General features: G+C 50.0%; 3 protein-coding genes, 1 long non-coding RNA gene and 1 other non-coding gene across 5 annotated transcripts in view; 3 read left to right on the top strand and 2 right to left on the bottom strand.

Annotated features, from left to right (window-relative positions):
• Positions 1–13,874, top strand: part of LPCAT3 (lysophosphatidylcholine acyltransferase 3) — a 36,409-nt gene extending 22,535 nt beyond the window's left edge. Inside the window, exons 2-13 of the mRNA XM_045781068.2 lie at positions 7,597–7,704; positions 8,226–8,332; positions 8,922–9,015; positions 9,180–9,217; positions 9,652–9,830; positions 10,612–10,720; positions 11,467–11,553; positions 11,654–11,820; positions 12,622–12,769; positions 12,848–13,006; positions 13,115–13,243; positions 13,467–13,874. Coding sequence (XP_045637024.1) covers positions 7,597–7,704; positions 8,226–8,332; positions 8,922–9,015; positions 9,180–9,217; positions 9,652–9,830; positions 10,612–10,720; positions 11,467–11,553; positions 11,654–11,820; positions 12,622–12,769; positions 12,848–13,006; positions 13,115–13,231 — 1,313 coding nt within the window. The 3' untranslated portion in view covers positions 13,232–13,243; positions 13,467–13,874. The remainder of the gene's footprint in view (positions 1–7,596; positions 7,705–8,225; positions 8,333–8,921; positions 9,016–9,179; positions 9,218–9,651; positions 9,831–10,611; positions 10,721–11,466; positions 11,554–11,653; positions 11,821–12,621; positions 12,770–12,847; positions 13,007–13,114; positions 13,244–13,466) is intronic.
• On the bottom strand, positions 2,749–7,597 carry LOC148107747 (uncharacterized). Its single transcript, XR_015721595.1, has 2 exons — positions 6,280–7,597; positions 2,749–4,344 (listed from the first exon to the last, which is right to left on the bottom strand). It is a non-coding gene; the product is annotated as an uncharacterized LOC148107747 (long non-coding RNA).
• Positions 13,875–14,107: 233 nt separating the features above from the next.
• On the bottom strand, positions 14,108–19,655 carry EMG1 (EMG1 N1-specific pseudouridine methyltransferase). Its single transcript, XM_045781070.2, has 6 exons — positions 19,459–19,655; positions 15,659–15,760; positions 15,407–15,548; positions 14,952–15,010; positions 14,718–14,867; positions 14,108–14,381 (listed from the first exon to the last, which is right to left on the bottom strand). Exons 1-6 carry the CDS (start codon positions 19,624–19,626, stop codon positions 14,268–14,270), a joined length of 735 nt encoding a protein of 244 aa, XP_045637026.1. The 5' UTR covers positions 19,627–19,655; the 3' UTR covers positions 14,108–14,267.
• Positions 19,656–19,855: 200 nt separating this feature from the next.
• PHB2 (prohibitin 2) lies at positions 19,856–24,524 on the top strand. The gene is made up of 8 exons (XM_087855576.1): positions 19,856–20,142; positions 20,304–20,388; positions 20,668–20,747; positions 21,631–21,815; positions 22,246–22,375; positions 22,479–22,582; positions 23,002–23,079; positions 23,447–24,524. The coding sequence occupies exons 1-8, from the start codon at positions 20,016–20,018 to the stop codon at positions 23,525–23,527; spliced, it is 870 nt and encodes a 289-aa protein (XP_087711702.1). The 5' UTR covers positions 19,856–20,015; the 3' UTR covers positions 23,528–24,524.
• LOC123781702 (small nucleolar RNA U89) lies at positions 22,653–22,917 on the top strand. The gene has a single exon (XR_006776797.1). It is a non-coding gene; the product is annotated as a small nucleolar RNA U89 (small nucleolar RNA).
• Positions 24,525–27,976: the final 3,452 nt, after the last annotated feature.

The following is a 27,976-nucleotide window of genomic DNA, read 5'->3' as shown; positions in this document are numbered from 1 at the left end:
CCTTACAGAAGGAAACACTTGAGCTGAGTTTCCGAGAATGGGTAGGATTTCACTTGGTAGAGGAGTGGTCGGAGGAGGTGTCCCACACAAAAGGGATTGGCGTGAGAGCTGAGGCCTAGAGATAAAAGACCTAAGACCTGTTTGGGCAAAAATGAGCAGATCCGTTTTAGCTGCACCAGAGAAATGGAAGCTTTAACTAGAAATGTAGGTTAGAAGATAGACCTTGAGTCTCAGGCTTAGGGACTGGTTCTCTGGTGAGGAGTGATCTGGGGGTCACTGTTTTCTTTTTTTTTTTTTTTCTTTTTTTTTTTCCTAATGATTTTTTATTATATTATGTTAGTCACCATACAGTACATCCCCGGTTTCCGATGTAAGGCTCGATGATTCATTAGTTGTGTATAACACCCAGTGCACCATGCAATACGTGCCCTCCTTACTACCCATCACCGGTCTATCCCATTGCCCCACCCCCCTCCCCTCTGAGGCCCTCAGTTTGTTTCTCATAGTCCATAGCCTCTCATGGTTCATTCCCCCTTCTGATTACCCCCCCCTTTTTTTATCCCTGTTTTCTGAGCAGGAGTTGAAGGAATGGTACTCTGGTGGAGGATGGCTGGCAGCTGGAGGCTGCTGAGAGATCAGGTGGGAGGTCACAGCAGGAGTTCAAGGGTGAGTGCTTAAATGCCCTACCTGCAAACAGAAAGCAAACGGGGCGGAGACAGTGCCGAGAACTGTTGGAAAGGAGGGCTGTCCAGGGAACCAAGGACAGGGAGGAGGCAAAGACACCTTCAGGCTTTTGAATGTGGTTGTGTGACCTGGAGAATGGTAGCCCCATAAATTAAAAAAAGAAGCCAAGAGAAAGCCGAGTAGGGGGAAAGTTGTGTTTTCCTAAAGACAGAGATGGAATGAGATACCAAACTAAGAATGCCCTGCTAGGAAGTGGGAAATGTGGAACTGAAACTTGAGAACTTAGGATTAAAGATGAAGATGTGTTTGTCTTTGGCATGAAGAGCCTATTAATGTACAGGAGAGTAGATGCAGTTTCCAGAGAGGCCGTGTAGCAAGCACGGTGGAGGGTCAACGCCAAATCCTGGAGATGAGCCGTATTTAGGAGCCAGAGAAATTTTCCTCAGTGAACGAGTAGAAGAAAGATAGGTCATCGGTGTGATCTATTCAGATTGTAGCCAGCCGCCCCTTGCCAGTCAAAGCAAGGGGAGAAAGTGAGAGCAAACGTTTAGGAACTTTTGTAGCCTATGACTTTGTATTTTACAAAAGTACTGGTCCACAACAAATGGGAAATTTAAAAAATTGGTCTGCACCACCGACTGATGTGCAGGGGGTGCAGGGTTAGCGGGTCAGAGCCCTGGGAGCCCCGCTGTCAGGTACATACCTAAGAGAACAGAAGATAGCTGTTCACACGTAGACTTAGACACGAATGTTCCAGGGCAGCATTATTCAGTAATACCCGAGAAGTGGAAACAACCAAATGCCCATCAACTATTGAAAGGATAAATAAAATATGGTGTATCCATACAAAGGAATATTTTTCAGCCATGAAGAAAGAGTAATGCACTAGGAGCATAACTTAACATAGAGAGGAGTTGGATCACTCTGTTGTATACCTAAAACTGATAGAACCTTGTATGTCAACCATACTCAAATAAAAAAAATGTTTTAATGAAGTATTGATATGTGGTACAACATAAATGAACCTTGAAAACATTATGCTAAGTGAAAAAGGCCAGACATAAAAGTCAGCATATTACATGACTCCATTTATATGCAATCCCCAGAATAAACAGTCCATATAGACAGAAAGTAACCCCGGTGGCTCCCAGGGTCTGAGGACAGAAGCAAATGGAGAGTGACTGGGTAACAGGTACAGGTTTCTTTTGGGGAGACGGAAATGTTCTGGAATTAGATAGTAGGATGTTTGCACAACCTTGTGAATATACCAAACACCACTGAATTCTACACTTTGAAATGGTGAATTTTATGGTATGTGAATTATACCTCAATAGAAAAAGAAATACAGGAGGGCGGTGAGGAGAGCAGGGAGGAAGCCAAGGCATGGATCTGGGTATTATAAGAAGGAAGATGAAGCCAAAACATCAATCCATATGTCAGCCATTCAGCGGTTCCCCAAGTGTAGTCCATGAACCCCTAGGTTTGCTGCGTTGACATTTGCTCTGATAGTACAAAAGCAGTGGTGGGTAACTGCTGATGCCTTAGCGTGAGTCAGGACAAGGGCACCACGCTGCACTAGCAGTCCTTGTGTTCTTCAGTGCTCCCCCCAAAGAGGGCCAGGTTCACTTAAGAAGGTCCTTGATGGGGGTGTCTGAGTGGCTCGGTCAGTTAAGCATCTGCCTTGGGCTCAGGTCATGATCTCAGGTCCTGGGATCAAGCCCCAAGTCAGGCTCCCTGTTCAGCGGGGAGTCTCCTTCTCCCTCTGCCCCTCCCCCTGCTAGTGCACGTGCTCTCGCGCTCTCTCTCTCTCTCTCAGATAAATCTTTAGGGGCGCCTGGGTGGCTCAGTGGGTTAAGCATCTGCCTTCAACTCAGGTCGTGATCCCAGGGCCCCAGGATCAAGTCCCACATTGGACTCCCTGCTCAGCAGGGAGACTGCTTCTCCCTCTTCCTCTTCTCCTCCCCCCTGCTCGTGCACTCTCGCGCGTGCTCTCTCTCCCTCTGACAAATAAATAAAAATCTTTTAAATAAATAAATATATCTTTTAAAAAAAGAACGTCCTTGATGAAGCATAAATATTGTGCATTTTATTAAATCTCAGCCCTTGAGTACACGTCTTTTTAATACTCTGAAGAAACGAGAAGTCTGCACAAAGCACTTCGACATCCTGAAGGGCAGCGGCTGTCTGAAGGCAGAGCTCTTGTGCTGTGCTTGAGCTGCAGGGTGAATGAACAGCTTCTTTCTTCATTAAATACCATTTTTACTTGAAAGAATGACTGACAGGCCAACCGTGGTTGTTTAGACTTGGGCATTTGGCAGGTAGTTTCTTGAAAATGTACAAAGTGAGTCTGTCACTTCAGGGAAAACAACTGGCAGCATTTGTCGTCAGTACTAAAATTCAGGCTTTCAAGTGAAAATTCGAATTTGGGAAAGCTTGTATCCGTCACCGTGAGCTTGACAACTTCCCAATATATGAAGATTTTGCTGCTGGAAATCAGTGGTGATATTAAGAAATAGGATTTTTTTGTGGGGCGCCTGGGTGGCTCAGTCGTTAAGCATCTGCCTTCAGCTCAGGGCATGATCCCAGAGTCCTGGGATCAAGCCCCGCATCGGGCTCCTCCGCTGGGAGCCTGCTTCTTCCTCTCCCACTCCCCCTGCTTGTGTTCCCTCTCTCGCTGGCTCTCTCTCTCTCTGTCAAATAAATAAATAAAATCTTTTAAAAAAAAAAAAGAAAGAAAGAAATAGGATTTTTTTGGTATCATATTCTAACGACATAGGTCAATATTTGGAAGATCTGCCTAACTCAGTGAACCAGTATTTTCCAAATGACCAATGCATGGTGTTACCAAAATGACGCCTGGGTAAAAGATCCATTCAAAGCACATGAGAGGCCAATGGATTTTAACGTAACGGCGTGGAAAGTTCACCAATATGGTTGCAGATCCCACATTGCAACTTAACCTTTAAGAAACTACTTGTCTGGTTTCGGTATCGTATCAAAGAATAATATTCAAAATTGTGATGTGAGAAGGCTATTAAGATTCTCTTTCCAACTGTATATCTGTGTGAAGCCAGATTTTCTTTGTATGTTTTAACCAAAACAACATATTAGCAGACTAAATGCAGAAGCAGATTTGAGAACCCAGCTCTCTTCTACTGAGCCAGACAAAGGCCAGAAATTTGTAAAAATGTAAAAGAAGGCCATTCTTCTCCTTAAATGACTTTATTTGGTTGTTTTGGAAAAGAGAGTTGTTTTCATTAGAAGTGTGTTATTTATATATTATGTCATCAGTTTACTGGTTTTGAATGCGTAATTAAATACTTTACATTTTTCTTAGTTTTGCTTCCTCACACAGGAGATACTGATAGATAGTATCCACACTAACCAATGTCGGTCGAGGTCCTCAGTTAGTTTGAAGAGTCTACAGTGGTCCCGAGACCAAAACGTTTGAACACCCATGCCGCGTGCGGTGGAGCTTTCAGGTAGTTGTCTTTGACAAAACTGGTATTAGTATCAGAGAAAGCCAGCACATATCAGTCCTAATCCTGTCTTCTCCCACACACTTGGCCAAAAACGCTCTATTTTCTTTTCACCGGGGTCATATGAACCACTGACTGATCAAACAGGGTCATATCCTTCTCCTCCAGAGTCCAGAAATAGCTGTACGGGTTGAAAGGTCAAAGAAATGTATCAGACTGCAATATAAACAGCTCATTTCTATTTCTTGAAATGAAACTTCAGAACCTGTAGGATGAATAAGTAATTTTACAACTATTAGACAGAGAATAAGGAGTCCCACGAGCAATCTAGGTTGTGACAATCCCAGTTTCTGATGCAGCTGGCTCTTGGACCCCAGTAAACATCCAGTGACTGACTGGAGAGTGCAGCTGGATCCTCCGTGACTCCCGAACCACTGAAGATGAGCCAGTTCAGTGCACTTTGAGGTTCACAGTATTTTGAATGCCCTAGTTTTTGCTGTTGGAACGTTCCCATTCCAGAAGGGGATCCTCAGGGTTAGCATGGATGTTACATCATCATCCTGCATCTGCTAATAAGTTTCTGAAGCCCCCCCTCACCCTTTAAAAAAATAATCAGAAAAGAAGAAACAGTTACAGTATAGCCAAGCAAGGTCTTACGTGTTTCATAAACAGTGTACCTGGTATTAGTGGGCGTTGAATGAACATTTGTCAAAGGAATGAATGAGCCGGTGATCCATAGGGTATCTAGAAAATTAACTAGTTGCATGAAGCTATAAATTTGTTTATAAAACAGGATGCCTGGGTGGCTCAGTCAGTTAAGTGTCTGCCTTCGGCTCAGGTCATGATCCCAGGGTCCTGGGATCGAGTCCCACACACTGAGCTCTCTGCTCAGTGTGAAGTCTGCTTCTCCCTCTGCCTGCTGCTCCCCCTGCTTGTGCTCTCTCACTCGCTTTCCCTCTCTGACAAATTAATAAAATCTTTTTAAAAAATTGTTTATAAAACACATTTCTGCTTGTTTGATACTATAACCCCCAGCTAACAAGCTCAGAATTTCATTCTCAGGACCTAGTACAGACCCCTGCCTTGCCTTCAGATTTTTAATAAAGCATTGTTTCTTAACCCCGGCTGCACATCACCATCCTCACACCTCCTGAATCAGACGCGGGCAGTTGAGTGAGAGGAGGCGCTTTCCTTGGCTTTTAAGGGTTCTTCAGGTGATGACAGCCATTGTATGAAGCATTGGCTCCCACGAAAAAGCAGCGTTAAGACTCAGAAACAGCTTGTAGGACAACACCTCCCCCAAAACAGCACATCCCTGCAGGGCAGCCAGGCTCCGAAGCCCGCTGAGCTGAGCGGCAGCCAAGAGCAAGGTTTGATGTTTACACACTCAGAATCAGCTCTGGGTTGTCCCAGCAACTTGCCCCGCACAGTTCCTTCTTCCTCTCTGCGGCTTCACTCTGGGCTTTGCTGTTCTCTGTGATGATCTCAGTGTTTTTGGTAACCTGGCCTGCCGCGTTCTTATTTTCCTGCCAACTGCTCCATCTTCTTCTGTTCACTAGTGTGCACTGATACTTCACTTACCGTGTGGAACTTACCAGCCCCCACCACACTATATTGCTTCTATTCATTTCTACCGCTCTTCCTAAACCATTAAAAAGCAGGGCGCCTGGGTGGCTCAGTCGGTTAAGCGGTCACGATCTCAGGGTCCTGGGATGGAGTCTCACGTCAGCGAGGAGTTTGCTTCTCCCTCTGCCCCTCCGCCCTTGTGTGCACGCTCTCTTTCTCTCTCTCTCTCTCAAATAAATAAAATATTTAAAATAAAAAGCAAAAGATTTAAGGCAATCAGACCCTATTCTATATACTTTCAAGTACCTGGCTCTGGTTCTTAGCAACACTTGCTGCTAACCTGGTGCGCTGTCCCTGCCAGATTTCTGCCCATGTGATATGTAATGAGACTCAATCCTATTTCTTTGCTCATTCATCTGATTATGAAAGGGTCATAAATGTCTCCCTCTCCCTTGAGCTAGTAATCCTGTATTGCTTCCTGTTAGCTAGCAAGAAAATAAACTGTTACATGCCACCTTCTCCCTCATCAAGTGCTCTGTAAACAGAATACCTGGCATACAGTAGGCATTTAACAAACATGTGTCAAATGAATGAGCCAGCGATGTACAGGATGTCTTTAAAATGAACTTCGCCCAAGAAAAAGAGCCTCGCCCAAGATGAGAACAGCAACCCGAGAATATCAGCAGATCCTGGCACCAAGGAGATCCAATAGTTGATACACTGTTACATGCAAAAAAAACAAAAACAAAAAACCAGGATACATAAGTAGGCAGGCTGCGTTGGTAAATTAAAAGAAAAAAAGTATGGGCAAACAGACTAGAAGGACATAGGCCAATATATAACATGATTATCCATCTTTTATTCACTCGATAAATAGTTGAGCATTTTCTCTGTGTGTAATACTTTCCTGAGCATTGCAGAGTTAACCAAGCTCTGCAAAACCACCGTATTGCCCATGAAAAACTAACTGCCATCTATAATTTGATGGCAAGAATTGCAGCAACTGTAAACCATGAGCAACTCCAGAACACTAATTATGCGATGATAGCATAGGTGAAGTGTCCTTCCAGAAAGACGCAGGGATTCCAATTCTTTGCACACACAGTACTGCTGTAGGAGTGTTGCCAAGCACATGAGCCAGGCTTCTTGCTAGAACACTGAATATGAACCTGGGGTATAACCTTGGAACATGCTCCCTGTAGTTGAGGAATACCAAATGTTACTGACCCTTTTTAATTCAGCAGACATCCTCTCGCTAGTTTACGGCCCAGCCCGCGATATCTCTTGCAGTTCAGTCATGGCCCTGGGACCGTGCCAGGAATCACAGCTTTAGGTGACATTTTCCCAGGATGATCACACGGATTCATAACACAGTTGATGCCCAGACCTCATATGTGAGGAGTATGCAACTATATATGCGGTCAGGAATCTGACTTTGCAGCCTGGCATTACTTTACGTTTGTCCTCTTAAGAAGCTGATCGTACTCTGCTAACAGGACAGCTGATGAAATCAGATCACAGAAGTGTAAGAGAGTGTCCCCGGACATAGTTGGGCACTCTTAATTCCTTGAATCATTTAGAAAAACGCAAGAGAAAATTCCTAGCAATATTTAATAGGCTATAAGGGAAACCTAGTCTGAGGACCCAGTTGTGTACTGACTCCATATAAAACTCCTATCTTCAGTTTTAAACTGGTATTTGCAAAGAGACTTCGGATTCTTGGGGATGCTGTCATCTTCTCTGCCGACGTCCACATAATGTACGGATTCTCCACTCTGGGCTGCATTTCATGCCAGCTAAACTTCCAAGGCAAACCCAGGAGGGCATCAGCATGGGTAACACTCTTACCGATTTTTCTCCCCTCCAGGCTACCCCTTGGCTGTGTTTTTTCGGCGTTACCTTTTCTTCAAGGACAGCTACCTCATCCATCTCTTCCACACCTTTACAGGCCTCTCCATTGCTTATTTTAACTTTGGTGAGTGAACTCAGCAGTGGCATAGCAATTAGAGGGAAGCCAGGAAAGAGCAGACTCGAACAGAATTTCTGGAGAGACTCTGACGGCTAGGGAAGTTCTAATGCTCTGCTTGCAAAAAGAGGCTTTGTATGCGCAGGAACAGAGCTTAATTTTCCTCTTACGTACATTCCTCTCCCAGATGACATTTTCAGAGCGGTTACCTTGGCCAGACCCTATCATTGTCTCTGCTGGGGCTGTCAGCGGATGACTGATGCAGGCAGCCTTCAGCAGCGTCCCTTTAGCTCAGACATTCAGAAATACAGTAACCCCGCGACAGTCCCTCATGTTTATACAATTCATTTCCTTCCCTCCCTCCGCAACATGAGTCTCTTTTCAAAGAAAAAAGCCTCATACCCAAGTTTCTTATTTAAATTTAATTCTCCTTGTGTTTGGAAGGTTCAGGAAGGGTGGGAATGTAAAAAACAAAACAAAACAAAACCCCAACAACCACAGGCTAAACCTGCTCTCCGCTCTGCCTGCAGGAAATCAGCTCTACCACTCCCTGCTGTGCATCATGCTTCAGTTCCTCATCCTCCGACTAATGGGCCGCACGGTCACTGCCGTCCTCACTACCTACTGCTTCCAGATGGTAAACACGCCGCTCGCTGGGCAGGCCGCTCAGATCACAGCCGACAACGCCTAAGGGGTGGGGGGAGGTCAGGGACTATGGCGCAGCACAAGTGAACTAGGAGATCCAGTTTCTAGTCCTTTCTCCCAACATCACTTTAGCAGCCCGACTTCGGGGAGGTCACTTTCCACGGGCACCAGGTGTCTCTGCAGATGGCAGTGGTGATATTTTACCTGCCTCCAGGGAGAGGTGCCAGCTAACCCCCTTTGCACAGGACTGGGCCACTCGGGTTCTTTGATTCTGACCAGGATTCGCCCAGCTGGCTGGCCGTGAGGCGTGTCGCATAAAGGCAAGACAGGAAATCAGCTTGGAATGAGCTACGGACTCTAAGTTCTGAATTCTCCGTTCAGCCATCATTTTGCCAAGAAACCTTGAGCAAGTGTCTTCCCCTCTACGGGTTCAGTTTCTTTCACTTATAGGAAATTAAAAGTCTTTAAGGAGGAGACCAGGAGAAAGGAAAAATGAAAGAATACAGTGGATTTCAGAGCAGGGAGAAAATAAAGAAACCCTTGCAGGTGGTAGAATAAATTCTCCCCCCTCCCCCGCCCAGGCCTACCTTCTTGCTGGATATTATTACACGGCCACTGGCAACTACGATATCAAGTGGACAATGCCACATTGTGTCCTGACCTTGAAGCTGATTGGTGAGTGCTAGCTCACTGCCTTCCCCTTTTACACCTGGGCTCCTCCCCGTCCGACCGTAAACTAACTCTGTGTTCCCCTGGTCCACTCCTGGCTACACTCAGTCCACAGGCCACATCCTCAGTGCCCTCCCTCTGCTCTACCCACGCCTTCTCTCTCTGCTCAGGTTTGGCTGTTGACTACTTTGACGGAGGGAAGGATCAGGTAAGTACCCATTCCTCTGCAGAGAAGTTAAGGAATGTAACCAGAGGGAAGGAGACAGGCTGTTGCTACCAAAAGACTGCACCCAAATGCCAGGGGCAGAGCCTCTCGCCCATGCCCAGCCTGTGTGAGTTCTGTTTCAGATAGCACTGAGCAAGGATCAGCAAATCTAATTTCCCAGGATCCAGCTCGTGCACAAAGTCCAGAGATCAGTGCCAGCCTGGCATTTGGAAAAGCAGCAGCCAACTGTTGCTAAGTTACCCCCGCACATCCTCATTTCCACGTGAAGCAACTCCTTTTCTCCATATCGTGCCCTCAAAGAGACGGCTATCTGAGGAAGCCCGGTTCCGTGGGGCACAAGGGTGGGGAGCATGCAAACTGGCTCTTGGGGGGAGATACAAGGCTATCCTGAAGCATTCATTCTCTTCTCGGCTTAGAATTCCTTGTCCTCTGAGCAACAGAAATATGCCATACGGGGTGTCCCTTCCCTGCTGGAAGTTGCTGGTTTCTCCTACTTCTATGGGGCCTTCTTGGTGGGGCCCCAGTTCTCAATGAACCACTACATGAAGCTGGTACGGGGAGAGCTGACTGACATACCAGGGAAGATACCAAACAGGTAAATGCCCTTCTTGGTCAAGACCTCTGTATAGGCGTCTCACCCAGCACAGAGCCCCTTACAGGCGACTTCCTGAAGGCCAGTCCCAGCTGCGCTCTCCAGCGTGGCCGTGGCTCACAGGCCCGGCCGTGGCGGGCGTGGACTGTCATAATGGGCACTCCATACCTGCTCATCGCGGCTAGTGGGCCCTTTTCAGTTTGGGCTACTTCCAGCCATCCATTCTGAGCCTGTAGTACAAACATAAAAATTCACTTTTATGCCACAGGATTTTGCCTGAACAGTCATGCCCCTGCCTTTAAAACCACTTCCTCAGTTAAAAAAAAAAAAAAAAAGACTGTTATATATATAAATATATATATCACAGTAGAAAATTGAAGTTACCAGAAAAACCCCTTTCCTGGGAAGTTGCCCGGCCTGTGTTTGAGCATCGATTCAGCCAGGGTCGGAAGGAGCAGATTGCACATCGGTCACTCTCCTGTCCTCCACGTTGGCCTTTCAGTCCCCGTGTGGCCGGAGAACGCCCGCGAGGCCGTGAGATCCGTAGCACGCCCTTGCCGCCCTGCCGTTCCCCGTGACTTGCGGGGTTCTGCAGCCACCCCTCCTCCAAGCCAGCCACACAGAGCTGTCTCTCCCTGACATGAATGTGGGCTTTGGACAGAGAGCTCCCCGTCCCGTCCCGGGCGGATAACCACCCTCCGAGACACTCCTCTCCGTAGTTGAAGGTCGGAGGGTGAAGGGAACGGCCTCTGCGCGCTGTGACCCCGCGTGTTCCTTTTTCCAGCACCATACCTGCTCTCAGGCGCCTGAGTCTGGGCCTTGTCTACCTCGTGGGCTACACCCTGCTTAGCCCCCACATCACAGAAGACTATCTCCTCACTGAAGACTATGAAGTGAGTGGCGGCTAGCGCGGCAGCAGCATGACTGCATCAGAGCTAGAAATGGACAGGCGAGGACCCCGTAGATAGCCAAGAAGTGGGTAATACCATCTACAAATGCATGTTGGTTTTGCTCTAGATCTGGGAGAGTTGGTGTCCATGCCAGCCGGGCCGGGACATGTTCATCAGCCGGCATTGAACGACCTTCGCGGGCACAGGGCTGTGCCAGGTGCACGTTTAGCACCCCTTACCTCCCTCGGGAGCAGCTCGTAGCTTGATCTGTTACAGCCAGGGACTCCTTGGAGCCTAGTAGCTTCCGGTCCTCTCCAGCCTCTTTTCTTCTCTTGATAGATTGGGGGCTTCTAGGGAATTCAAAAACCGAGGGAGGGGGAAGTGCTGGCTTATGCTCCTGCCCAGCTGAAAGGCTTGCAGCAGTTCCCTACGCACTCTGGGTAGGTTTGTCTCTTCAATTAACATTGACCGTGGATATCTAAAAGTCCCTCAGTACTTGGTGTCCCGAATGCTCGGTGCTTTAGAGGAGTCAGGGACAAGGCTGTTTCTGGGACTCTTCAAAGGCAAAGGTGAATGGATGTCCGCTGGGTTCCGTGCGAACTCCTCTTAGCCTGCTAGAAGGGCAGCCCAGCAGACCGCCAGGTGGCCGCGCAGTAGTCAGCCACACGTCTGGAAAGGAAGAACGTTAAGGGAGATTTGCGTCACCGGAGTCGCACTCCTCACGTGTGGCCGTTCTTTCTTCTCTCAAGAACCACCCTTTCTGGTTCCGCTGCGTGTACATGCTGCTTTGGGGCAAGTTCGTGCTGTACAAATACGTCACCTGTTGGCTGGTCACGGTGAGTAGAAAAGGTGAACCCGGCTCCTGGTTCGACAAGCCGTGGGGCGTGGTGGGGAGCAGCGGAGCAGGAAGGCTCACGGAGGCGCTCCTCCCCTCAGGAAGGAGTGTGCATTCTGACGGGGCTGGGCTTCAATGGCTTCGATGAACGGGGAAAGGCGATGTGGGACGCCTGTGCCAACATGAAGGTGTGGCTCTTTGAAACAACCCCCCGCTTCACCGGCACCATCGCCTCGTTCAACATCAACACCAATGCCTGGGTGGCCCGGTAAGCCGCCGGGGGGGAGGTCTGGGCCCCAGCTCCCTGCTTCCGCTGCTCTCCCACGTTGGAGGACACGGATGTGCTCTCCGTCTTTTCCCCCTTTGGGTAGAACCTCCAGTCACCTTCACACCTCCCCACACATACTTAGTTTGGTCCCCGCTCCCATCCCCCCAAAACCCATTCCTGTCATATTTGTAAGACCCAAGAAAGACCCAGAAGTGCCTTGAGTTTTCTGTTTACTTTTTAGAGAGGGGGGATGGGGAGGGGCCGAGAGAGAGGGAGAGAGAGAATCTTACACAGGCTCCATGCCCAGCACAGAGCCCCACGCGGGGCTCGATCTCACGGCCCTGAGATCATGACCTGAGCTAAAATCAAGTCAGATGCTCAACCCACTAAGCCACGCAGGCGCCCTAAGAAGTGCCTTGAGTTTTAATCCCAGTTCTGCCACCCACTGGTTTGACATTCCCCATTGCCGTTGTTTACTTGTCCCCCGCGCACGAGTGTGAGCCGCACTGGAGCTCGTCTGTCCTGCTCACCCCTGCCCCTGAGGCAGCTGTTGACGGCGTGGCTTGCCCAGGCTCACCCGGCTAAGCTGGACGCCTGTCTTCTGTCTCTGAACTGAGCTGTAACTTCACCTTCTTTCATCTCTAAAGCTAATCTGATGGCACTGCCTCCCTTACCCCGGGTGGCCCCGAGCAGGAGCCAGCCACCACCACTGCACACCTCAGGGTGCTGGGAAGCCAGAAGCAAGTTGGTGGCCGTGTATAGACGGGTCTGAGGCTCATCCCCACCCACCCTTTTCTCTAGTTACTTCTTCAAACGACTCAAGTTCCTTGGAAATAAAGAACTATCCCAGGGACTCTCACTGCTCTTCTTGGCCCTCTGGCATGGACTACACTCAGGATACCTGGTCTGCTTCCAGATGGAATTCCTCATTGTTATTGTAGAGAGACAGGTAGGCCTGAGGGGTGGTGGGTGAACGGGGAGTATGAGAAGGGGCAAGACACTGATGACCTCTCCCCTCGCTCCCCAGGCTGCCAGTCTAATTCAGGAGAGCCCAACCCTGAGCAACCTGGCTTCCATTACTGTCCTACAACCCTTCTACTATTTGGTGCAGCAGACCATCCACTGGCTCTTCATGGGTTACTCAATGACTGCCTTCTGTCTCTTCACATGGGACAAATGGTTTAAGGTAAGTGAGGGCCTTTTGGCAAAGATGGGGGGGGGGTCGCTGAAACCACAGGCGGTAAGGGATAGTCCCTGCCCTGTGTCTACCTCAGTGGCCTTCGTCTCCCCACAGGTGTATAAATCCATCTATTTTCTTGGCCACGTCTTCTTCTTGAGCCTACTCTTCATATTGCCTTATGTTCACAAAGCAATGGTGCCAAGGAAAGAAAAGTTAAAGAAAATGGGATAATCTGTTTCCCTGGTAAGTAAATATGCCTGTAGCTAAGCTGAACTACCAAGTGACAGAATAGAGCACTAGATGGGGGCTGGGAGGCGGGGAGTATGGGCCATCGGGAGTGAATCTGAAGGTAGCCTGGCTTCTAGGAAACCCAGTGTGGGCACAGACTACTCAAACTTGGGCTATAGACCAGGCACTAGAAGGAGTGACTCTGACCAGCCTGCCAATCAAGTCTCTTCTCTTGCAGGTGGCCTAGAGCAGGGCTGGTGCAGAAACGACTTGTATCCCTCTCCACAGCACTCCTTCGCCTCAGAGCACAGAGCCCGTAGAAGCCAGGGAGTGGGAAGACATGGTACTCCTAGCCGTGCCTCTGCTGCCAGCCAAGTCTTCATCTGGGGCCAAAGGGGAAACTCTCGTGGGAGGAGTAGAGGGCCCATGTCTCCCCTCTGGGCTCCCCCATGCACGTTGCCTTATCTTTCCCCCTCTAGCCAGGAATCTGTTGTGTTTTTCTTCTGCCAATTTACTATGATTGTATATGTGCCGCTACCACCCCCCCCCCCATGGGGGGGAAGGGAGGGTACCAGGCCCCACCTGCTCCACTTTTTCTACCTTGGAACTGTACCAGATAAAATCACTTCTCTTGTTCAGTTTTTCACTGCTAGCCTTCCTGGCTGCTTTCTTACAGACAGTTCTCCGTGCTCGCCATAGCTGAAATAAGCAGGGCTTGCTTCTTGACCTGCCCAAAAGCTTGGAAGTCAAAGCCTACCTGCAAAGCCCGGACCCAAACTGCAAACACTGTAACCTCACCTCTTTTCCTGAAGTCTGAAGAGAGCAACCAGTTTACACCATTAGCTACTGCTCATTTTAGAAATCCTCAAAAGAACCAGGTTTGCAAGAACAGTATTTATAGGATAAACAAATAGCAAATGTACAGCCTCGCTTCCCCAAGCCCCCCCAGTCTCGGTGCAAGAAGGTCCCCTCCAAGCAGTGAGGTGAAAGCAGGGTCGAGGTATGGCCACAGTCTCTGTCCCAGAACCAGGTGCTACTGTCAGATGACCCCCCAGACTTCTTCAAAGGCTGTGGTGAGTTTTGCACAGGTGAGGGCTGCAGAAAGGGGGTAGTTGCTGATGGACACCATCTTCTCGGTATATTCCACACGGACCTAAAGAAAGAAAGCGTTCTGTGTGCTGGCTGTCACTCTCTAACAGGCGAAGCCCTTCTTTGGGGCAGGAAAAACACGGCTGAGCTAGTATTTCACAGATCTGTTTAGTATCGATTTTGTACAAAGGATGAAGAAGGTCCTGACTTCTCACTGTCATAAATATGCCAGCAGCCCTCAAAAGACACAGCCTGGGGCAGGACGTGGAGGCCCCACTGGTCTTCCAGCTTTGTTCTCACCCTCTATTTCCCAAGGTCATCAAAAAACGCCAGCTATTCTCAGAATTCCGTACTAAGCCTCAGCCCTGTGAAGAACCCAAGAGTTGAGCCCAGACCTTACCTGGCCATGCGCAAAGGCCCCCACCACAAAAACAATAGGGTCACTACTGGGCACCAACTCTCGTACATCACTGACGACTGGGATGGAAAAAGATGTGCCAATCTTCATACATCCAACCGGGAAGTGATCTGACACTGGATTCTTAATTACCTAAAAAAAGAAAGGGGGGGGTGGAATCAGCCCCCAAAACAATCTTAGAACCCTACCTCCAACCAGTGGGTGCCAACACCTCACCTTCAGGAGCTTCTGGGGGCCATCAGCTGCTCGAACACTGAGTTTGTGTAAAAGTTGAACTGGGTGGGGGGTGAGGGGAGAGAAAAGAGTTCAGAGCTAGGTGGTAACCCCATTTGTTCTGCCCAGAAATTTAACCAGAAAAACTCATAGTTAAGGTGGGCTCCATGTGTCCTTTACATCCACACCGCGGTCCTAAAATGTTCTGAACAAGAAGCTGTCGAGCAGATGACTAGCTGGATGACAGTGAGTTCTCTCTCCCTTTTCCACTCAGCCAGGAGCCCACGTGGGCTTCACCCATGCACCTGGGAAGATTATGAAGTGCCCTTGTTCTGGTATCAGACATGTTCCCCACTCCCCCCACTTAGAAAGTTCACATTTCATTTCTCCCGTGTCCTCTTCCTCCCTTCTTCACTACTGCCGAGTTCACTCTGAACTGGAAGTGCTCAAGATCTCACCCATGAGGCCACAGAAGCGGTCAAAGGTTCTTGGAATTCGAGTCTGGGGGTTCACTTCAATCAGCACATTCTTCTGTGTGTGGATATAAACCTGTAGCAAGCCAGCTCGGTTCAGGGGACTGTCCATCAGCATCAGTAAACTCTGAGGGACGCAGAAACCAAGGCACAGTTCAGACTGCAGAGAAGCAGCATGCAGCTGCCCAATCTTCCTCCCAAAGGCTCAGGGGTTGCAAGCTGCGTCCCAGGAGTTACCTGGTGAGCTATGTCTGGTCTCACTTCGCCAGGGTCCCGTCCATTCTTCAACAACACCGATTTGTGCTTGTCACAGTTGAGTAGCTCATATGTCTTCCCTACCTAAAAAACAGGGAATATGACCGCAACATAACCTTCTTCTATCTAGACCAGTGGTTCTCAAAGTGTGGTCCCCAAGTCAGCATCAGCATGAGCATCTTCTAGAAACTTGTTAGATTCTCAGGTCTGCTCCAGAGCTTCTGAATCAGAAACTCTGGGGGTGGGACCCATCAAGCCCTTCAGGGGGTTACTGTATGGCCACTGACCCTTTCTCCCCTCCCACCATAACTGTTCTTAGAGGGAAAAGGAAAGGACACAGCCTGTGATTTCACATGATCTAAACTTCCGCACAACAAAGGAAACCAACAAAACAAAAAGGCAACCTCAGAACAGGAGGAGGTATTTGCAAATGATACATCTGATAAGGGATTAATATCCAAAATATAGAAAGAGCTCACATAACTCAGCACCAAAAACCAAACAATCCGATTAAAAAACAGGGGACCTGAATAGACATTTTTCCAAGACCTACAGATGGCCAACAGATACGTGGAAAGATGCTCAACATCACTCATCATCAGGGAAATGCAGATCAAAACCACAATGAGACCCCACCTCACCAGCCAGAATGGCTAGCATCAAAGACAAGAGCTAAATGTTGGTGAGGATGTGGAGAAAAGGGAAGCCTGGTGCACTGCCGGTGGGAATGTAAATTGGTGCACCCGCTGTAGAAAACAGTATGGAAATTCCTCAAAAAATTACAAATATAAACACCATACAATCCAATTACCAAGGAAAACTAAAATACTAATTTGAAAAGACTTATGCAGCCCTATATGTTTATTACAGCGTTGTATTTACAACAGCCAAGATTTAGAAGCAACCCAAGTGTCCCTTGATAGATGAATGAATAAAGAAGATGTATCTTAAGGGGAGCCTGGGTGGCTCAGTCAAGCATTCAACTCTTGATTTTGGCTCAGGTCATGATCTCCCTTTTCCTCTGCCCCTCCCCTCTCACCAGGTGTGTGCGCACGCTCTCTCTCAAAAAAAAAAAAAAAAAAGTATATTGAACAGTGGTTGTATATGAAACTGCTCTGTAAACTGCAGGTTCCTCAAGTATCATGCACAAAGCCAGAAATAATCCTGGGATAAAAGGCATGAGTGAGCGAAGGATATTATCCTGGCAACTCTGTATACTAGAAAAGTCGCTAGCTAGAAGTGTGACACTAAAGACCTGGCCTGATACATCAGCAGCTAAAAGAAACTGCAAATTGCAATTTGGAGTCATAAGGAACATTAAAATGGTCAGTAAAAAATCTTTAAAACATACCATTAAATAGAAATACTGGGTTCAAAAGGCTGGTATGTATCAACAGAACATTTGTACATCTGGCAACGACTTAAGATATATAACTCCGCAAAGTTTGGGGGAAGAGGCATGTAGATTTCGAAACTAACTGAAATGACAAAAACGCCGGAGTAATAAAAAAAAAAAAAAATGCCGGAGTAAGCACAGGAAAAGAACAAAGGACCAAGAAGCTCCTCCATGGGACACACTTAATTATTGAAGAAAAAGAACCTCTTGACTAGAACAATCCAGTTTCTACCCGTTAGTTATAACTAGGGGTTTTGTTCTTTTAATGAAATAGAGATGAAAATAGTATGTTACATGTAGTAATGGTAGGTAATGGCTTGTGAAACTTTGGGTATCTTATAGTTGCCTGTGTGTACTTGTTCACAATGTAATTTTTTTTTATTGTGGTTTGTGGTTAATAAGCTTGAAAACCACTAACTAGAATAATCAGAGAATGAATACTATGTGTATTCATTTTCTGTAACAGGTATTGGAGATACAAGAATTTTTAAAACCTTATTCCCTGCCCTCATGGGGCCTTCTAGTGGAAGAGACAAACGGTAAACAACCACATGAAACCACAACCAAATTTTGATGAACATTATGGAAGAAAAGTGAACTATCTGGTTCATTAAAGGATTATAACAGGAAGGCCTGATTTATACCAGGAAGGGAGTCACTTCTATGAGGAAATAACATTATTAAATGTTATTGCTGAAGAATGAACAGCAATAATAGACTCAATAATTGTTAAATGAATGAACATTAAGTAGGAATTAATGAAGCAAAGAGCTAAGTAAAGGGAGCTTCCGTTAGAGAACATTATGTGTAATGGCCTTAAGATATCAGAGAATTCAGTGCTTCCAAAGAGCTTAAAAAGGCCAATGAGTCTGGAGTATAAGGAATAAATGGGAGAGGGCAGGCTCAGTGAGGCTAGCAGAACAAGAGATACCAGCACAAGACAGGGAAAAGATAATAGTACAGATTTCAGCTAGCTATGAATTCAGTCACCCCTGGAGTAATGTTAATGACAATTTAACCAAATTCTTCCAGCATGCTCTAAGAATTTTAATTTGGCCTGATATTTTCAGCTTCTTTTTTCTTTTCTTTTTTTTTCTTTTTTTTTTTTATAGACTGTACGAGTGAGGCATGGGAGACAAAGAATCTTAAGCAGGCTCCATGCTCAGCGTGGAGCCAAACACGGGGCTCGATTTCACGATCCTCACCTAAGCCGAAATCAAGAGTCAGATGCTTAACCAACTGAAGCACCCAGGTGCCTCCTTTTCACGTTCTTAGTAAAAAACCTAGAATCAATAACAATAGTAATAATTCCAAGTGACAGACATTATTCTAAACTCTCTACTGATATTACCTCCTTTTAACCCCTCAACAACCCAGTAAGGTAGGTACTATCATCCCCATGGAACATATGAAGAAACAAAGTGGTTACATGACATTCAGAATTGATACGCTGGAAATACACCAACCAATTAAGTGAGAGATGAATATCAGATCCTATAAGTTAGAAATATCAATTACCTAAGAAAAATGAAAAAAAGGGGTGGGCTTTCTAGGCTGCAAGCTTAGTATAGTAACAGAGGCTGAGGAAGTAAAGATGGAAAAGAATCACAGCATACATTACTATCAAAATAATACTTGCAAAGCACTTTCAAAGTATTAATCCCCACTTTACAAACTGAGGACAAACTTGTTTCACAATCAAATTCACACACTTAAAATAAGAATAAAAACCAAGATTAAAACCTAAGTATGACTTATAAACCAGGGCTATTTCTTCTGGGCCTACTCATTACACAAGTTTAGGTCTAAAGGTTAAAAGAAACAAGAAAGAGAATGAGAACACAGCAGTTTTAAGATAGGGAATTTCTGGATTTATTCAGGAAAACAGCCGAATGACAGTTAAAAAAAAAAAAAGATTTAAAAGATAATCTGATCCAGTGTTTCGAAGTGGACAGTAATATAAAGGAGGGTGACAATAGACGCATGTTAAGAAAATAAAACACAAAGTCCTGATGAACAAAAGGTTAGGCAAACTGAGCTGCAGTAACTACCTTTCTTCTTTGCTCAAGAACTTGTCTTAGGATATGGGATGACCCGTTGGACACACACACACCCTCCCCTCCCCTCCCTTTCGATGACTTTATCACAGAATCCTAGTAAATCAATTGGCAACCAGAACAGGATTGCTGCGATGGGATTCAAGGACAGAGGAAAACGAGTGATTCCAAGCCAGGATGTTAAACCAAGAAACAGTCAACTCGGCCACTCTTCCTCCAAAGGGATATTTCGCCTCTCTCTGCCTCCCCAACCACTTTGAGCCTCTCACCCGCATCCCTCAGGGTCCCATCCTATCGATCTATTTCTCCGCTTCCTTGTCCCAAACTACCTTGACTGTCTCCAGACTGGCCCCTTCCAGCACCACAATGAGCCTTCGCCCTCCGATCTTGTTTCCCGCCCCAAGTCGGGGCCGCTTGGGAGCCACAGCATCCCAGCCTTCTTCCTGCTCCGCACCGCGCCGTTCACGAGGTTGGAATCCGCCACTGGGCGCAGCCATCTTGCCACCGGACCGGAAATTGCGCTAAGGTCCTTAAATTAAACCTCGCGCTAGCCCTAATCTCAAGCTTTCTTCCGGCTGCCATTTTGAAAGTGGGCACTCGGAAAGGGCTACGGCTAGCAGTTTCACGCTACTGAAGCCTCTCTGGAAGGGCAGAGTTCCAGAAAGGGGAGGGAACTTCCGAATGCGTAATTCCTGTGCGCGAAGTTGGGGTCCGCTGTGGGCGCCGGGGAGGATTTAGAAGGAAGCGCACTTCCGGTGCCCTTTCTCCCGCGAGCACCGCGGGCTCCGGACCCTCGTGTGAAGGGTGCGTTCTCTGAACTGGAGTGGGGTCGAGGTGGTCCGGCACCCGCTTCTGACCTCTGGTGCCGCCGGCCTCAGAATCGGACATGGCCCAGAACTTGAAGGACTTAGCGGGACGGCTGCCCTCCGGGCCCCGGGGCATGGGCACGGCGCTGAAGCTGCTGCTGGGGGCCGGCGCCGTGGCGTACGGCGTCCGCGAATCCGTGTTCACCGGTGAGCAACCTCTGCCCGCTCTCCGGATTCCTCCCAGCCCCCTCAGGTCCCGTGCCCGGTCCCGCCGGGGCCCCGCGCACACCCAGCCCCTCTCCCTGCCCCACCAGAGGGTAGTAAATACTCTCAGCGTTTCGGCCTGATCCCCACCCCTCTCCCCACAGTGGAAGGCGGGCACAGAGCCATTTTCTTTAATCGGATCGGTGGCGTGCAGCAGGACACCATACTGGCCGAGGGCCTTCACTTCAGGTAATGGCGGGCAGAGCGGACTGACCCTGACCCTTCACCCTTGAAAGCCAACCCACCGGTGGCTGCAGTAGGGCTTCAGAGGACTCAGCGCTGCCCTATACTTCTCCTGGATATTGGGTGCTGCCCCAAACTCCTGTTCTCCAGAGAGAGAAGAGAATTTCTGCTTGTCCATGGTCATGAAGAGGTGGAACAGGCCAAGAAACACGTGGGGAGGTAAAACCAGGCAAAACTAGTGACACTGCGGCATCCTAATACCTGTCTGTGTTCCCTCCTCTGCAGGATCCCCTGGTTCCAGTACCCCATCATCTATGACATTCGGGCCAGACCCCGAAAAATTTCCTCCCCCACAGGCTCCAAAGGTAGGTCTGGGCACTTGGTAGCCCCTGGCAGATGACTACATAAAGTAAGCAAGGGAGCCTGGCAAGAGATTCTAGGGGAAGAGGATAGCGTCAATCTCTTGGGCCTTGGTTTCCACATCTGCGAAAGAGCTGTAATAAAAGTATCTGCTTCTGAGGTTAAAGCAGGACATTCTGGACATACTGTGTGTTCACCCATGTCTATCAAATGTCCCTCCCTGCTAACGTAAATTCAGTGAGAGCACTGTTTGTCCTTCATCTTATTCACTGGTCAGATCAAAGCCTTATTGTAAAGCCTTGTTTTCTTTTAACTGCTTGACTAATTCTGTCCGCTAGTGTCCCCTGTCCTGGGGAACCTTTGCCCCACTTTGCACCGGATTACCTGTTCCCGTCTAGACCATACACAGAAGTTGTGTCTGAGATTCCCCAGACTCCTTTTCATACACGCACACACACAGAGGCACGTATACCGTAATTCAAGTAGCTCACCTGTAATGTACTGTCTTGTACTGTTTTTAGTGCAAGTGGCATAACATTCCTTGAATCCTGGGCCCTGGGAATAAAGGATTCATAAAACGCAATCCTTGCCCTCAAGTGTATTCAGTCTAGTAAAGAAGGCGGGTAATTATGATGCAGCATGAGAGAGCCTACAGTAGAGGTTGAACACAGTACAGAAGCAAGATGAGAGGTCAGCTCTACTGGTGGAGCTGGCGGGTCGACAAGACTTACAACGGCAGAGGCCACCTTTGGCCTGTCACCCTGCACAGCACTGCACCAGGTGTAGAGAGCGGCATGTGGAGGGGAAAATGCTTGGGGAAGGGTGCGTGGCTAAAAGGCCAGATGAGGCCCCGGAGCCTTGACCAGCCACTGCTGACCTCACTCTCAGACCTGCAGATGGTGAACATCTCCCTGCGAGTGCTGTCCCGACCCAATGCCATGGAGCTTCCCAGCATGTATCAGCGCCTAGGGCTAGACTACGAGGAGCGAGTGCTGCCGTCCATTGTCAACGAGGTGCTGAAGAGTGTGGTGGCCAAGTTCAATGCCTCCCAGCTGATCACCCAGCGGGCCCAGGTCTGACCTGTCACCATCTACGTGGCTTCCCACCTTCCCTCCTAGGCCCAGAGCAGTGGGTATTAGGAAGAGCAGCTTGTTAGAAAAGGGTCATGACCCTAGTTCCCTTTTCGACTTAAAGCTGTGCTAATGGCCACTGTGGGAAATGAGCCGAGACCGGTGCTCAAGAGCGCTAGGCAGTAGGAAGCATGGGAGAAAACACGAGCAAGGTCTAGAGGTACATATTCTGTGGGGGAGAGCGGGAGATGAGTCACTGCGGTCTGCTGGAAAGACTGGACCAAGTCCTTTCCAACTCAGATGTTCTAGTTGAGGAACCAAGAAAGGGTCGTTTCCTGCCATTTTCTGGAGAGCTGGTACTCAAGACGATCACAGCAGTACCCCTCTCTTCCAGTTCCCCAGTCCCTTCAGTCTGCCCCTCCTTGACCCCCAGGTATCCTTGTTGATCCGGCGGGAGCTGACAGAGAGGGCCAAGGACTTCAGCCTCATCCTGGATGATGTGGCCATCACAGAGCTGAGCTTTAGCCGGGAGTACACAGCTGCCGTGGAAGCCAAACAAGTGGGTGAGTTGCGAGAGGACAAGGCCAGGGTCTCTGAGAATGCAAGAGGAGGAGTGGGGTCCCTGATGCCTCACATCTGTGATCCCCTGACACTCTCCCACCACAGCTCAGCAGGAGGCCCAGCGAGCCCAGTTTTTGGTGGAAAAGGCAAAGCAGGAACAGCGGCAGAAGATTGTGCAGGCCGAGGGTGAGGCTGAGGCCGCCAGAATGATATCCTTCTGCTAAGAGAGGTGTCTGCCCAGCCCTCGGAGCACTTCGCTTCCCTCTTCTCCCTCCTGGGCCGGCTGATGACACTAAGGCGAATGCGACTCCGTGCTCTCTGGTCCTTGGCTCCCTGGGGACGGAGGTTTTGAATGGGATCTGAAATCTTAGTGGGGTGCCTAAGGCCTGGCTCCTCACTGTAAGGCAGGTCCATAGCACCGCTGGCCTCGCCTCCATTTCTGCTGCTGCCTCCAGTTCCTGGCAGCTGCCTGCAGGGGGGCCCACAGGTGGGGACCAAAGCGGGACAAGGCACGAGCTATCTGAGCGCAACCTTGGATCTGACAGCCCAGAGAAGGGCTGCAGTGGTAAGGATGGGGCCAGGGGTTGCGACCGGACCTTGTGTGAACCCTTAACCCCAACCTGCTCACCTTGGAGAAGCCCTGAGCAAGAACCCTGGCTATATCAAACTGCGCAAAATCCGGGCAGCCCAGAACATCTCCAAGACGGTGAGTCTGGGAGCCCAGCGTTCCCTGCAAGGCAGCCGTGAGCGTGGCATCGTTTTAAGTGAAAGCATGTTGAAGTGAGGGGATTAGAATCTTGCTTGTTGGGGTTTCTACTCAAACTGGCTTCTCCAACATGCTTGCTCCATGAGACATGATTCCTGTGGGCTCCCTGGCCTTTTTATGCCTCTGTTGACGGTGCTAATACATCACAGTTGCTCGCTGCCCTGGATCTTTGAGAGCAGAAACCGTGCCTTCGCTCGTTGCCATAGCCCTGTTCCTAACCCACATGGATTCCACAGTGGTTATTGAATTGCAAGGTCGGGGTCCAGGTGTGAACACTAGCATCTGTTTTTTATTTCCGGCCCTATAGATCGCCACATCACAGAACCGTATCTATCTCACTGCTGACAACCTCGTCCTGAACCTACAGGATGAAAGTTTTACCCGGTAAGACATGCAACCCACACAGTGGGGTGTCACAGAGAGCCTGGGACCTGTGTCTGGTTGCTTGAAAGACACCAGTTGTCTGAACCAAAGTTAGAGAACTGGGTGGTTGACTGCCCCTAACTTGACTCTCTTAAGATTGGGTTTATGGGATCAAATAGGATTATTCATGTGAAAAGCACTCGAGCAGTGAGGCTTGGTCCTGAGAAGTAGTGAAAGATGATACTCCGTACTCGCACTTGAAAGCCCTAAAGTTGCTGCTCGAGGGTGTGGAAGGGTGCTAGAAAGGAGAGGCGAGAAGTGGCGTGGCCAAGGGAACCAGCCTCTGCCCAGAGTGAGAGTCCCGGCTTCCAACCATTTGTCTTTTTCTCTTGGAAGCGAAGGAGGGTTTAGAGCAGGTGGGGCCTGAAACTGTCAAATCACCTGTGCATTTCTCTTCTCTTTCTGTGTTTCCGTTCGTCTGGTGACCTGGTCTCCACAGGGGCAGGTAAGTTGTTGACACATCCTTGTTTCTCTGGGGTCTTGCAGCTCATCTCCCCATTCTCACCTCACCACACGCGCCCCCTCACTCGGGGAGGAGGGGGTGGCCTGAGGTGCTCTGCCGCTCACATTTCTGTTCTCTAATAGTGTCATCCGTCTGTCCCATTTCCACAGTGACAGCCTCATCAAGGGTAAGAAGTGAGCCTGGTGACCAGGAACTCCACTCCCAGAGAAGAAGTGGGTCTGTTCCTCCCCTGGTTTTTGAGGAGCCACCTTGGGGTCCAGCACACCCCCATCCCACCCCCAGTATCACGTGATGGTCCCTCCTACATCTGTCCTCCCAACCCTTGGATGAACAAAGCCCGACCAGTTTTCCGGGGAATGATTTTGCTCCTCCCTGTGTTGGCCAGAGGTGTTGGGACTGTGTGATTTCGGAGTGATTGCCTACAGTGTTGCTTCCTCCCCCCAGGTCGGGAGGCAATAACTACCATCCCAGGAATTCTCAATAAATTTTTATAACTGAAGTCTTTTTGCGTCATGTGTCGGAGCTGGGTGAGGGGAGGCACGCATGCGCAGGTTTGGATCACGCACTCCTGGGTCTTTCTTCGTATCCGCCAGCAGGGGGCGCAAAGATTCTGACCAGGGCAGTTGAGGAGGCGTTAAGGGCCTGGGCCCTCCTGCTCACCCTGGAAGCCCAGCTGAGTCAAATCCAAAACAGGACCCAACCTGGGAGCAACAGGTCCTCGGATCCTGCGGCCCAGCTGCACTTTTGACTCCACCCTCCACTTCTACCACATCACCAACGTTTATTCACCAACATTTCCTTTTTTAAGGCTGGAGCAGCTGTGGCTTTGCTGAGCTAGACCAGAAAAAATCTGATGACCCCGACACACGAGCTGCTTCCTTGGTAACAAGGTTCCATGTAGCTGTGGGGGAAACCATTTGTGCCTGTCGAGGGACTTTGTGTTCAAAAGCTCAGCGGATCATGTTCCTTGCTGGGGTCTACCCACACTCCATTTCTCAGTCGCCAGATGTGAGAAGCCATTTATGGAACGGGATTTTACCTACAGAGGTAGGCTCTTGACATGAGCAGCCCTGGGCCCCCAACAGAGCAGATGCCCCTTTTCAGTCCCTACACAGCTGCCTCATATCCTTCCCATGACAGACCCTGGTAACTTGAGCAGCAGAGAAATGAAGCCACTGCTTGTGCCTGAATCACACCACAGCCCCAATTTCCCATCTCTTGTCTTTATGGGGAGACAAGGAACATTGGGAACCATTAGCACTGGGGCCAAAAGTATGTACAGGAATTACAGAGTACGTGGTAGGGGAGGAGATGACAGGGTTAGAGACTGGGTTCGTTTTCTGCTTCTCAGATTGTCAAAAGTAGATTAACGTTCCCCTGCTCTGCAGGTAAGTGTCATAAAAGGGACAGGGACATGAAGCAGGTATGGCTTCCCACTCAAGAGCTAGGAGCCTGAGATGAAATCGACAATCAGACAAAAGCCAGGTCAAATGACCAGAATCAGTCCGCCATGAGTTCCTATGCACACTTTATTTCTTGCCCCTTCCCAAGGCGGGAAGAGAATGGAGGTACCTGGCGAAGAAGCATGTTTCCAAATCCTGCTGTGGCTCTAGGGGCAGCCATTTTGTCTCCTCCCCATTGTTCCCCTTTTCCAGTGATTTATACCCCCCACTCAGAGGGGTAAAGGTCAGAGGTGGTTCATCAGGAGGCCTCCATGGTCTTCAGGGCTCCCTGAAGGTCACTGCCGAGGGAACCAGCCCGGGGGCCATCTTTACCAGACAGTGTTAGGAGCTTCATGATTAGACCATCCAACACTGTGCTGGAAGATGGGCCCAGAGCCGGCGGACATGCAGCTCCAGGCTAGAGCTGACCAGTTGCTACAGGGACCCCAGCCGCAGGCCAGGTGAGGTCTCTTGAGAGTGTGTGAGCCAATCCCAAGCTCAAGGTTGCCTGTGGGTTCTGGATCCACCAGATGACAAATCACACTGGGGTGGGGGAGGGGCTCGGGGCCATTGTGTCCCTTCAGTGGGCAGCCAGCCAACCGAGAGCCACCTCTCTTGCAGCACCCTTCGCTCAAGACGAAGGGGCTTCCACGGTATGCGGGGAGGTTCGGGAGAGGGGATTGCAGCCAGCGGGGGTGGGGGGTGGCGGGAGGCGATAGATGTCGCTGACACAGGGACAGGGGCCTCCATCATTACCCGGCAGTATTAGAGACTCCCAACCAGCACCCAAACACTGCTGGGTAAGACGGGGGCCCCCACCCAGCCTGCTCAACTCCAGGACAGGCAGTCCTCCGCCCAGGCTCCCTGCGGAGAGGCTGCAGAACCCTGGCTCCCATCCCCCCACCACCCGAGCCCCTGGGGACACTTCCGGGTGAGCCCTATAGCCCGCCACCAGCCCCACCCTGAGCTGCGGATCCACTGAGACCCAGGCAGGTCTTCCGCAGCCCCCTGCCCCTCTGTTCCCCACCTCGGAGCCCCTTCCCCCACCGCCCCCACAGCCTGTCCTGCCCCCGCACACACACACCAATGCATCGGCCCTCAGCCCCACTCTGCGGTCCCTAGCTCGGCCCCAGAATCCCTCTCCCAGTGGCCTTTACCTGTCACCGGACCGCCTGCCCCCCACAAAGTGAGTGCCGAGGAGAGGAAGGGGAGTCAAGGCCCAGGATTCAAAGGCCTAGAGCCCGCCTGCCCCGGCCTCCACTCTTCCTCCTTCCTTCTCCGCCTGCCTGGCAGCGCAGGCTCCTCACCTGGGCCCCGCCCGCCGCCCCTGCGCACAGGTGTGTCCTCCTGCCATAGGCTGCCCCCCCACTGCCTTAACCCCTTCTCTCCCAGGGCCAGCCATAGGCACCTCCTCTGAGGCCTGGCCACCTCGCTAGGCCTCCCACCCTTTCCTACAGGTCCCTTCTCTCCTACCTGCCTCCCTTGCCCCCCCCCCCCGGGCCTACACTCAGAGCCTGGTCTCCAGCGGGAAAAGAGAGGGGCTGTCTTCCAGCTCCTTTGCCTTCCTCCTTGGCCTCTCCCCACAGCTACTCCTGCCCTGGCTAGCCCCTTCCTCTGAGGCCTTCTACCCTGCCCATGGCCAGAGAGCCCTGAGGTCAGCAAGGGGTCAGCTCGGCTGGGATTGGGTTGCGCCCCCAGCCTATGCTGGGCATCCCTGCCTCTTGAAGAGCAGGCAGGTCCCAGCGGGGTGCCTCCCTGTCCTCAGCCCTCATGTTGGGGAGCCCACCCCACCAGGAGGCCAGAGCTAGCCCGGAGCACCAGCATGGACCCCACCCATTAAAGTACTGAGCTGCTCTCCTGCAGCCCTCGCTGTCGTCCCGTGGGAAGAAACGGCCACACTGTTCTCAGGGGGGCGGGGGAAGGGCTGGTGAGGGGGACGGTGCCCCCGGAGGGCAGATCTGCTCCTGGACCCACCTCAATGCCCTGGGTCCAAGTCCCAGCCCACAGGCAGTTAGCCCTGGGGTGGTTAGAGGGGTGGGACCCGCCTTTCTTTTGTGCGGCTCTAGGCGTTGCTGGGAGAGGAGCCCTGAGGCCCACAGGTGGTGCCCCGCCCACCCACCCCCAGGAGGGCGATGGCTCCAGGGCCCGCTGTGTGGCCCAATCCAAGCTCTCGCGTGTGTGTGTGTGTGTGTGTGTGTGTGTGTGTGTGTCTCTCTCTCTCTCTCTCTCTCTCTCTCTCCTTTGTTTGCGTCCTTCTTAACGCCTGTCTGTACGTATTTGCTGTTCGTGGCCTGTTTCTGGGTCTGTCTCCTAGCTCTACAGCGACAGGAACTGTCGTGTTCACGCCAGGCCCCCAGCACTGCCACGGGCCTGTGACGCAGTGGACACCCAGCAACGAAGCACACGCTGTGGGGCAGTAAGGGTCAGCCCACTCCGCAGCCTCTCCTGCCCCAGGGACCCTCGCAGGCTTCCCCGGGAGACGGGCCTTTTCAATCGCGATAAAGCCTTC

Source organism: Ursus americanus, chromosome 25, assembly GCF_024610735.1.
Source record: "Ursus americanus isolate L20-20 chromosome 25, mUrsAme1.1.p, whole genome shotgun sequence".
NCBI classification, from domain to species: Eukaryota; Metazoa; Chordata; class Mammalia; order Carnivora; family Ursidae; genus Ursus; species Ursus americanus.
Note: the sequence above shows the minus strand (reverse complement) of the source record. Positions and strands in the feature narration are given on the sequence as shown.